The 12,460-nt window shown below is 40.5% G+C and overlaps 1 protein-coding gene across 1 annotated transcript; it reads left to right on the plus strand.

Annotated features, from left to right (window-relative positions):
- The first annotated feature begins 2,490 nt into the window (after window positions 1-2,490).
- On the plus strand, window positions 2,491-12,255 carry EMC7 (ER membrane protein complex subunit 7). Its single transcript, XM_074955730.1, has 5 exons — window positions 2,491-2,829; window positions 3,904-4,023; window positions 6,412-6,550; window positions 9,237-9,317; window positions 11,813-12,255. Exons 1-5 carry the CDS (start codon window positions 2,603-2,605, stop codon window positions 11,963-11,965), a joined length of 720 nt encoding a protein of 239 aa, XP_074811831.1. The 5' UTR covers window positions 2,491-2,602; the 3' UTR covers window positions 11,966-12,255.
- The last annotated feature ends 205 nt before the right edge of the window (window positions 12,256-12,460 follow it).

Genomic DNA, 12,460 nt, shown 5'->3' on the forward strand with positions numbered 1-12,460 from the left:
CTAAAATGGATCTGCCCTTATTTCCCAGGTTTGGTCAGCATGGAAGTTCTGGAGTGCTATCTTTTAAGAGTTTATCTGATGGAACAAAGTTATGAGTCACTGGGATAACTAATTCCTCCCACTTTTGTCTAAGGGTGCTAAGTTTATAGACCCCACATCTCACAAACACTGCCTGTAGGACAATTCTGGGAGTCCCAAAATCAGTTGCATGGACCACCTTGTGGCATCAGATTTCAAAATGATGCTTTAATGAAACATGGTGTTTTTATGTAATGTCAGATTTTGTCACTGATGGGTTAATCCTCTTTGAACAACATAATACTTGTATGCAGTGCTGTTGTAGCTGAGTTCGTTACAAGATATTAGAGAAACAAGGTGGGTGAGGTAATATCTTTTATTGGAACAAATTCCATTGATGACAGAGACAAGCTTTTTAGCTTACACAGAGCTCTTCTTCAGGTTTGAAGAAAAAAGTTATATCCCAAGAGGTAATGCATGTCTAGCCAGAGGCACATGGTGTAATAAATGCTCAAAACATGGACATTTTGCAGCTGTTTACCTCACCAAAGTAGTCAGGTAGTTGATTCATATTACAGACAATCAGGAGCCATTCTTTCTGGGATCTATCATTTGTGATGACAGAGAGCTTGCCTGGGGAGAGAGACTGAATATTCATGGCAAGGCTGTTGACTTTGAAACTGAGTCAGAAGCTGATGTCACAGTCATCTCAGAAGGGACTTACAATGATCCTCAACCCCTCCCAGAACTGAAGTCACCTGACACAGCTCTGACTAGCCCTGGAGATATTCTGACTTGCACTGGCCAGTTCACCACAGAAACAATGTACAAAGACAAAAGCTATGCATTCAGAGTATATGTGATGAAAGGACCACAGACCAACATCTTTCTCTGATGCAGCGTGACAGCCATGATAGGCCAAGTGAGAAAAGTAAAAGAATTTGATTCACTATTTGGTGATATTGAACTTTTGAAAGGAGATCCAGTACAAATAACCTTAAGAGACAATGCTAAACCATACAGTGTACATACACTTTGCAGGATTCCTATCCCATTGCTTCATAAAGTGGAACCTTAGTTAAGGTGAATGGAGTGGACTCACATAATCAAGAAAATCTCTGAGCCAACAACATAATGTGCCCCAATGGTACCACTTATAAAGAAAAATGGAAAAATATGAATCTGTGTGGATCTTAAAAGACATAATGGAGCAGTTGTGAGAGAAAAATATATCCTCCCAACATCCAAAGACTTCCTCCCCAAAGTGAAAGAAGCTATAGTATACTCCAAACCAGACGCCTCCAGCGGATTCTGGCAAATTCCATTAGCCAAAGAAAATGTTAAACTGACTAAGTTATGAACACTCTTACAAGAGACGTCACTCAGTTAGACAACTGCCAGGTCTAGAAACTGGTCACTATGTTCATGTCAAACTGAATGGAGAAAAAGGGTGGACCACTCCAGCTGTCAGAAAGAAAAGGAATTCAGTGCCCAGATCAGACATGACGGAGAGTTCAACGGGAACCATCGACATCCGCAGCATGTTCCGTCAGAAAGAACCACCAATAAATGACAGGTTTCAGAGTAGCAGCCGTGTCAGTCTGTATCCGCAAAAAGAACAGGAGTACTTGTGGCACCTTAGAGACTAACCAATTTATTAGAGCATAAGCTTTCGTGGGCTACAGCCCACTTCATCGGATGCATAGACTGGAACATATATCAAGAAGATAGATCTATATATACATACAGAGAAGGTGGAAGTTGCCATGCAAACTGTAAGAGGCTAATTACTTAAGATGGGCTATTATCTGCAGGGAAAAAAACGTTTTAACTTTTTTGAAATGACTCTAGAGAAGGCAGATGCTGAACGAGAAGACTCCAGCCTGACCACAGCCAGGCGCTGCCACCACGAACGGACAGTCAGATGACCGAGCGTTATGCACTACGGCTGTGTCATTAGAAAAACAGTGTAACGCAGAGGCCCTTAGCTGACCGAGCGTACTGACCTTCAGCGGCTCGTGTAAACACTGTCACTGAGGGCGGGGGACGTACAAGTGGGATGTGAAAAGTTGAATAGTATTGCGAGGTTCAGCCACTAGGTGGCGCTGTGCGTGACGTACCCTATTTGAACCACCCTCAGCATGCTTTAAAAGGGCCTGATGACGACATACCTGGGGTCACAACCACGCTCTGCGACTATCCATGTCCGGTACAGGAACCGCACCAACCACATACCCACCTCACGCCGGCAAAGGAACGTCAACACTTCCGCCTCGGTAACCCTCACGGCCAATCGTTTCACCCCTCCGGAGCCAGTCCTCCGCCACGTGACTCGCAGGATGGCTTCGTTCTCAGCGGCGTTTCTCTGGCGCATGCGCTGTAAGTTTCAGTCTCTTTCAGCCAGTGAATCGGCTGTCCTTTTGTCTGCGCATGCTCTGAGCGGCCGCCCTCTTCCCCCCTCCGCACTCTATTGCGCATGCGTTGAACTCCATCACCCTGTTTGGTGCATGAGCTGAAGGAGGCTGCCCGTGCGCTCCACCTTGCTCTAGCTCCGCCCTCGTTACTACCGGGAGTGGCGGCTGTGATGGCGGCCTGGCCGGGTCCGCTCCATTCGGTGCTGCTGTTGCTGGTGCTGCCCGGCGGCTCGTGGGGCTCAGAGGCGGCCGGGGCGGGGGAGTCCCCGGGCGGGCCGGGCCCCGGGGAGCGGTTTAAAATCGAGGGCCGGGCGGTGGTGCCGGGGGTGAAGCCGCAGGACTGGATCGCGGCGGCCCGGGTGCTGGTGGATGGGGAGGAGCACGTCGGCTTCCTCAAGTGAGCGGCGGAGGGGCTCGGGGAGAGGCCGGGCCGGGCCGGGGGTGGGCAGTCGCCGCTTGCCGGGGTCAGCAGGGCCTTTAGTCCCCGCCGGGCGGATCGCCCCTCCCGGGGTCTCTGCGGCCCGTTCGCTAGACTGGCAGCGGGTGACTGACGGGAGCCCCCGCACACAGAGCTGCGTCGCAGCCCTTCGCGGCGAGGGGGCGATCTGGGGAGCGGGGGCTGGGCTGACGCTTGCCCGGCTCCTGCCGCAAACGCCCTTCCCCGTCACGGGCCGCCTTACGCCTCCGCACGCCTTGCACTTGGCCGGCCTCCGGGGGCTGAGGGCGCCCTGCCGAGCCGCCCTGCTGTCACTCCCCGCTGGGCCTGTTGATGCTTTGGCGGCCTGGCCCGCGGCTGTGCCCCTCGCTCCTACTTGCCCCCTGGGTTGATGGTGTAGGGTTCGTTATGATCGGTGGGTGGCTGGCGTTCTTAACCCCCGCCCCTTACTTATGGCAGGAAAAACACACAGAATTATGGGCAGAGCCAGACCACATTTCTCACTTGCCCAGCCTTCCCAGTGCCCCACCAGGTTAGCCAGCTTGTGCAGGCAAAGGGAGCTGCCTTCCACAGGTGTTGTAACATAGGTATCAAAAACAGTGTAGTACAAGTAGTCAGTCACAGTTGCAAAGCTTCCACCAGTTTATTTCTGGGAACCTGATTGTGATGTCATCAGTGATTCCATCATAGCTTTTTTTTTTTTGTAAACTCTGATAGTGTCTATTGAAATTTATAGGCTGCTCCTTAATGTCCCTGAATGACAATGATCAGGTGACATCACATGCTCAGTGGTTTGAGCATTGGCCTGCTAAACCCGGGTTTGTGAGTTCAATCCTTGAGGGGGCCATTTAGGGATCTGGGGCAAAAATTGGCGATTGGTCTTGCTTTGAGCAGGGGGTTGGACTAGATGACCTCTTGAGGTCCCTTCCAACCCTGAGAGTCTATGATTCTATGTATAAATCATCTTAAAAAACTGTCAGTTCTAATAGTCTCTTGTATATTGAAGCGTGATGAATCTTTATTTTATTTCCTCAGGACAGATGGAAGTTTTGTGGTTCATGATATACCTTCTGGATCTTACGTAGTAGAAGTTATATCCCCAGCTTATAGGTTTGAACCAGTTCGAGTGGACATAACTTCAAAAGGCAAAATGAGGTGAGCCCTTCAGATTATTTCTGCATCGATCCATTGAAACAAATTGAATCTGGCTGGTAGTGCAGTATTAGTGTTGCTTGAACTCACTGTAGTTCAGACAGGGTTGGTACTTTCATTTTAGACCTTAAGTTTCAATTGTTTATATCTTTTTTTCAAAAGTTATTTATAGATGGAAATTTAGTTTAAAAAGTTTAGCTTTATTTTGATTTTTTTTCTCCCTATTCTCGCAACTTTAATATGAGTGAATGGAAAAGATTTGGAAGAGTTTTGTTTCTTTTCACCACTTCAATATTTTATTGGGTTGATAGCAGGCAATGTGAAATAAAATCTGCCCCTAAAATCTCTACCTCCTTTCTTTTTTGAGAGGCTTCCAGTGGTCTCCTGAGATTCTTTTCTTTCCATTTTTAGTCTGTATCCCCTTTCTGTCTTGCTTGATTACTTTCTGTCTGAGTCAGGAAGATGGTCTCCATCTCTCTGTCCCTGGAATGTCTCTGTGCTGTTTTGTTCATTCTCCTTCAGTCAGTCTAAAGTAGTTATTTGAAGAACGCACATCCTTATTCCAGGAGTGGAGCAGGTTGCTGTGTTAGTATGGAGAATGAAGGGCCATACGTGTTCCTAAATTGTGAATTGTTCTTATTAGACCATGGCACAGATCCCTGTATTGTTTGTCTATGCTTGCCTCATCCGCAGCAACTTTAGCTGCGTCCTTTGTTTGTGTTCGTTACAGTAGGGCGTCTTAGTGCACACTAAGGCTTTGTCGACACTGGCAAGTGAAAGACAAAACTTTTATCATTCAGAGGTGTTGGAAAAAACAACCTCCCAAAAGACAAAAGTTTTGTCCACGACAAGCGCTGGTGTGAACGGCGCTTTGTTGGCAGGAGAGCTTGCTCCTGCCAACAAACAGCAGCTACACTGCTCACCTTTTGGCAGCACGGCTGTACCGGCACAGGCATGTTGCTAAAAGCTGCGTAGTGTAGACATAACCTAATACACAACTCTACATTATTGTACACTATTCAGCACATAGTACAAAGGAATAGCTGTCCTGTCCAATAAGAGGGATTTATTTGAACTAGTAAGATGAAATAAAAATGTCTAAATTGTACTTTTTCTTTAATTTCTATATGTGTATAGCAACTTTAACTTTACACATTAAGTGATCATACAATGGCACATCCTGTTATAAGTGATAAGCACAAGAGGCGGAATAAAGGTGCCTATGGGAATTGTAATACTTATTTTTCTGGTTCTGAAAAATTAACATTTCAAATTGAATATTGCATTAACTGAGTCTTTGCATTTAATTACGTATATCATAATGTTGTCTGTCTTATTTGAAAGCTTAAACCTACAATCTCATTAGATGTCTCATCCTATTAACAACCATGACATACTTTAAATTTTTAAAAGTAAAATATTTTTAAAAAGGAATCCCAAGTTGAGGTGGGACTGATTGTTTGTGAGACGTAATTAGAATCTTTGGTACTCAGAGAGAGGCTCGGGTGCAAGTGGCTCTTTTAACGTGCCTCCTGTAGCTCTTAGCATTATATGATATAAATATAAATATTTCCCCATCATACTGTTTCATTTAGTATAGTACTATACATTTATATTTAAACAATGAATTCACCCTACTGTGTCTCTTTTGGGTAATGTTGATTGCTAATTTGGCTCTTGAACTGTTGAGGTCTGAGTATGACTGAATTAGATTGTTCCAATATTTATTCCTGTCGAATGCCAGACTTGAAAATGAGCTTTGGTGAATGTAATGCACTTGTTTTCCGGCATGGGGGGTTAAGCAAACACTTCAGAAATTGTTAACATTGTAATCCATATTTAACCTGACTATGATACTCAGTACCCAGAAGAATGTGTTCTCCCAGTTATACTTAACAAACCAAGTTTACCAGTTAGCTGGTTACTGAGATCTCCATAACTGTATTGAAGAAGACCTTGGAGTCACAGCTGAATTTTTTCTAAAGCTTTAATCAAATTGTCTCATGGTAAAGTTAGCTGACTAATCTTTTCTGACCAGCATTAATAAATTAACACAAATAGTTCTTCATCAACCACTTCCCAACAAATGGCTCTACTGTTTCTGATCTTCTGTGTTTTTTTTCTTACCTGTCCACTTTAAATTTATACATTCTACCATAATTGATAGTCTGGAAAAATATTAAGAGGGGATATTATTAGTGGATGGGATGATGGGTATTGCTGAAAGAGTACATTTGGACAAATGTTTTCTATGGTTCACACTTCCATGTAGCAGCTTGTTAAGTTTGTAGTCTTGTAACAAGCTTTGACTAGAGGGAATATTATAAAGGATTTGTCAAGTTAGAGGAGAGGGTTTTAAAAATGCTTTAAAAATACTTATTTTTTCACTAGAGCAAGATATGTGAATTACATCAAAACGTCAGAAGTAGTCAGGCTGCCATACCCGCTTCAGATGAAATCTTCTGGACCCCCTTCTTACTTCATAAAGAGAGAGTCTTGGGGATGGACAGACTTTCTAATGAACCCTATGGTATGTATAGATGCAGCACACAAATCTATTTGCTGCTGATTTGAGATTTTACCTTAAAGCTTTTTAATAGCGGATTTAGGGTAGCATCCATCCATAGCAGTTAGAACGCCAAGCAAAGAAAAAAATTAATTCTTGGGACTTGTGAAAATAGAGAAAATACACAATCAGTTTGGAAATCTCAGTAAAACAAACTTGTTTTTCATATATATTGTCCATAGAATAAGAGGCATTACTAGAGATGAATGGTTACACCAGCTGAAGAGCAATTGCAGGTTTATGGTAGTTGAAAAATGCTTATTACTGATAATTGGATGAACCCAGTGGGGTGGTTGCAACATTGACTTAAAGTGTCACACTCTCAGCCAGCAGCAAGATTCTTTCGCTGCTTTTTTCATTAATAAGAGCAGGCATTGCAGCATTAAGCATAAACGGTAATTGCAAATAACCAATACAGATTATGAGTTTTCACAGTAAAAATATTAATCTCCTGTTGGATCAAGCTGTCTGCTGTTTTCCCAGTTCAAATCATGAAAGCGTTATTTCTTTATTTTACACTTTTTAAATTAGAATATAAGTGAACATATTAAAATCTAACATGCAGAGAACAAAACCACAATCTAGAGGGAAATCACAGGCAAATATATGAAAATATGATGCATCCTAAACATCCTGAAGCATTCATTTTTGTATTAAAATACGTTAAAGGAATGCTATCGCTCTCTAGGTACTAAGCTTTACTTGTCTTGGACAATGTTATAGTTGTAAATGTGATTGTTTAAAAAAACAAGGCTATCAAATTAAAATAGTCTTCAAATCAGAGGAACCAAAATGCACACTACTCCTTTTAATGTCAGTCCCAAATATAAACAAAGCTGTGTATGTGCACTATGCTTAGGTTCTATGTTAATAGAGCTTTAAAAGAATTAAGACTTGGAACAGTCTAAGATGGGGAAGCACTAAAGCGCAAGCTGTGGATCTGCATCCATTGCAAAGCACATGTAACTGCAATATAAAATTTTGTAGAACTAATTTGGTGACTAAATAGTGCCTTGTTCTGAAGGTCATGAACAAAAATATTAAACTAATTGTTTATGCTCAGATGAATTAGGACCAGTCTACAGTAGAAGTTTAACTGTGTCTGGCTCAATTAAGGGCACCTCTGTCCAATGATAGTTAAACTTCTACTGTAGACTGGTCCTAGTACGTCTGAGCATGCACAGTTATTGTATGTTAATGTTTTTGTTTAAGACTTTAAGTACAAGTTTCAAAACAAGACACTATATATGTATAGCATGTGTATGTATAAATAAATCAATCTTTAGGGTATTATGTTATATCCTGGGTTAATCATGGGTAGTGTATCAGGAAAATGGACAAATCCCAACCAAAATCCTTCTAGATATTTTTAATGTCCCAGAGAGTTCCCATGCTTTAGCAGAATAGGAGGGTATTCAGAGAAATAAAAGACATACCCACCATCACACATATGTTGCTGCTTTTCCTCTTCAAGGGATGTTGACTAGATTTAAAATTGAGCTAAGTAGTACTGTCTTGATTACTTTTAGGCCTGCAGATCTTTTTATAGGCAGAGTTCTTACTGAATTATGACAAACAGAACCGGGCAAAAGATGTGCTTCCAGTGTTTCAGGAATCCACTTCTCTCTTAAAATCAGTCTCTAAAGAATCTGAGAGCTCAACCACTGTGATATACTTGGCATGCACTCTAACCTTGCTCTCTAAATTTTATTTAAATTCTTTGCAGTACTGCTGAGAATCCTTAGTTATGTATCTCTCTAGTGACCTATAATGTGGCAGTGTACGTATCAGTACATCCGATTCTGTGACTATCCTAAAACACTGAAATAACTTTTCAGGAAAATGAAGTCTTCTATTTGCTACAGAACTGCTGATGGGAATGAGCTGAGATTCCCTGAAACTCCATTTTGTTGGGTTGATCTACCATGCAACAGGTCACAGATCCTAATGACACCTTTTCTAGGAGGTGATGTGTTTTCTCTCTCACTTGTTTGTCTTACCTTTTTACAGTCTCTCAACTACAGTCTGTTTATTATGCAACTTTTCACCTATGTTAAAAACTTCATGCCAAATGTGCACACATCCCAAAAAAGGTGTAAGTAGGATCCGAGTTGACATACATCCATCTCTTGGGCTTCCTTTTCAAGTGTATCTGAAAGATTAATCTGATAGAATTTTGGGGAAAAAACTATAATTTCATTTGTTTTTTCCCTTTCAATAAATGACAGGGTTTTTTTTGTAGCCTCCTCTTCTCCACACACCCATCCCACTGGAACTTCCCCATGATCAGTTGCCTTTAAAATTCATGATGGTTTTGTTGCCCTCCACACTCCTAGAGTGCATTGCTTTATTGTAGCAATCAGGGTTGAAGGCTTTAACAATATTCCATTTGAAACATTCCATTCTCTGCCAATGAATCACCAAATTCAGAATTTAAACTGAAGTCTCCTACTTGGCCCCTTATAGAACGACTAGGTTACGGAGCCAAATCTTCAGTAGTTTTGGAATATGGATTTCCAGCTAAGATTGAATTTTCACTCTCAGGTGTTCAATGTCAGATGTCTTCCTGCTTACTGAAGTCTTTCTTAAAATACTTCGAACAATGACTCAAACTAAGGAAATGTTCTTTGAATTTCTCTCTTCTGTTTAGGTTATGATGATGGTTCTTCCATTACTGATATTTGTATTGCTGCCTAAAGTTGTCAACACCAGTGATCCTGACATGAGACGAGTAAGTATGCTCAGTACGAGTGGCTATCAAAAACATTAGTGGATTTCAAATTTGCAGCAAACAATGTTGATGAAATATTAAATTACAAAAAACAAACACAGTACAAACTGAAAGTTGCTTATGGGACGCACTAATAGACAGCTGTATTCATTCAGTGAAAACTGAGGCCATGTCTACACTTATGGGAGATCAATGCAGCTGCGATCAATTTAGCAGGTCTAGTGAAGACCTGCAAAATCAATCGCAGAGCACTCCCCGGTTGAATAAGGTAAGTTGACGGGAGAGCATCTCCCATTGACGTAGCGTGGTGTAGACACCGTAGTAAGTCGACCTAAGCTACGTTGACTCCAGCAACATTATTCATGTAGCTGGAGTAGCGTAACATAGGTCGACTTACCCCAGTAGTTTAGACAAGACCTGAGTTGCAAAAACCGTTATTCGGTTCTAGTATCAGTTCTATAAGCCTGCACTTGGGTCAGAACACAGAGTTTAATTTAATTATGCACAGCTATGAATTGTATTATGGTCTGACATTTTCCAGACCTTCTGCAAAAATCAATTAATGCCCAAATCTCTCTCCACCTAGTTCTCTTGTAAATCTTCTAATTTTTATTCTTCACTGTTAAGATCAAGCATTGAAGACCCAACAGGGCTTGCTTTTGTATACTATTTATAGACTCCTCTAGGTGTGTTGTGGGGCATAAGACTTTGTGTTCTCTTCCCCTTCTGTGCCACCACAAAAAATGTATGGTTTACTGGTGTCTATTCCTGGTGTCAGAGGTGTTTTGATATGGAACCTTAATGTAGCCACTTATTTTTAAATGATCCTAATTTATTGTCCTTTTACCATGCAAAATGCCAAATAGCGGAAAGCTAGGACAAAATGGAGATTCAAGGTGTTTACGAAATCTTTTCTACTATCTAGAAATGTTCATTGTCTGTCTTTGGGTGGCTGCTTCTTTTGGGATTCAGTTGGTTCCAACTCCTCTTTCTCAGAAACCACTGTCTTCAGTAGTACTTTGCAGGTGTCCAGACCTCTTTAAAGTGATATCTATTAAAAGCAAATATCAGAAGAAGGTGTGTAATGCCTCTGGTTTAACTTTGATAGAAGCTAAAACTTGAAAGTAGACCAACTACCTATGAAATGCTGTTGAAGTTGGTTAAATCGTAGAGACTGTTTTAGAAAAAAGCCAAAACAGCAAAAAAAACCCAAAAACCTGTTGTTCTTTATGAAGTGCATGCACTCATCCACTGCTGAGGACAGACAAGCTGCCCTCATCTTTTAGTTTTTATTAACTGGGTAATTTGGCTTTGTAATAAAAAATTCAAAGTTGAAAGTCTCAGTGACCAAGATTCTATCTTGGAGGAATGGGAAAGTGTTAAAATCTAAGAGCTAGAATAAAATGGAAAATGACATTGCCTTAGTGGCTACGTATTAAACCCTGCAGTATAAACCTAAAACTCATTCACTTATGAAAAAGGAGCTTTTACTACACTCTTCAACAGCTTGTTTTTTTTCTTTGGGTGATCAGCATATTGATATCTAATATATAAAGCTAAGGTAATAGTTGTGATCTTGTAGAAGTATTTAAATATAGGTATAATATCAACAGGCTACCCAGCTAACTTTTGGCTCGTTCTTACTTGAAAAATACTTGAAATTATAAGACAATTCTGAATGTTTATATTGCCTTTCTGTCCCTCATGTTAAGGGCTGGTATAATAAAATATAACTAAAAAGTTACAGCATTTTGGAAAAGTAATTGAACTTTTATTAATAAAATACTTTATTTCCTTTTGTAAAAGAAGATAACTGGTTTATCTTTCAAAATGAAAGGATATTTGTGCTAAACTGTCTAAAGCTAGGTTAAGCATGGATGGATAGATGTCCTCACATTTAAGATCCTTTTCTGCACATGGAAAAGGAAGATATTAAGGCAGTGGATCAGAGCTGTAAACAAACTAGCTATTCAGTAATTGATAGCTATGTAAGAAATTCTAAAAATTTCTGCTAGGTGTGCAATAAATACTAGGTTTTCAAACCTTTGGGCCAAATCTGCAAAACTTAAAAATATGTAAAGTCCAGAAGAGGACATTGATCTTAAAATCTAAAGATCTTAAATCTTAAGACAAGTCAAAATAGTATTGTGCAGAGGATCAGTGTATCTTAGCTACAGTTAGCTTTGAAAAATTGATAGTTTTTATATAACAAGTATCTGCCCTGTAAGACTACTTGAGACATGGTTGCCTTGGCTATACTGAGTGCTTTTATTTGTTTTTGTTTGTTTGTTTTAAGTTTCTTTGTAGTTTGGGGTTTGGCTGTGGTTGCATAAATACATTATCTTTATAGTGATGTGCTCACTATAGAACTAGTGCGTAGCAACATGATCAAGGAAATTGCAAAGCTACTTAATGTGCCGGTTCAACTGACGTTACAGAAACAGCCTTAAATAGTCAATAGTTTACACTTAGATTGTCTGATTTTTTGTGTGCAGGAAATGGAGCAGTCAATGAATATGCTAAATTCCAACCACGAACTGCCCGATGTCTCTGAATTCATGACAAGACTTTTCTCTTCAAAATCTTCCAGCAAGTCTGGCAGTGGGAGCAGTAAAGCAGGGAAAAGTGGTGCTGGAAAAAGGAGGTAGTTGTTGCTTCCTCCTGCGCCTGAGTTTGCACAACTGTTTTTGTGTGGTATCATCTGTGTGGGTCTTGGAAGTTCAAAACACCAATACTGTAAACTTGATCCAACATGAAAATTGATCTGCTACAACTGTTGTATGTGATGTAGCTTTTTAGCCTATTTAAGCTGTTTTGTACTTGGCAGTAAGCAGAGGAGGACGTGGCTTAAATCCTGTATGTGTATAAGGTCAATATTGATGATACTAAATTAACTATATTGCTCTGTAGAAAATGACATTAAAATAATTAAATTATATGATGTGCTATACATTAATGAATAAGTTTTAATCCCTAGACAAAATCTCACTATATGTAACAACAACTTTTGGTTACAAAGAAAGAGTTCTATTTTTAAAAATGAGCTTAGTGTTTTTCTATCCTTCTCTTCTATCCACTTCTCAAGTGCATAAAGTTTCTCCCTTTGATGAAATTGAGTCATTTGAGTTTACTGAGGAAAGAAC

This window comes from Natator depressus, chromosome 6 (assembly GCF_965152275.1).
Source record: "Natator depressus isolate rNatDep1 chromosome 6, rNatDep2.hap1, whole genome shotgun sequence".
Taxonomy (NCBI): domain Eukaryota; kingdom Metazoa; phylum Chordata; order Testudines; family Cheloniidae; genus Natator; species Natator depressus.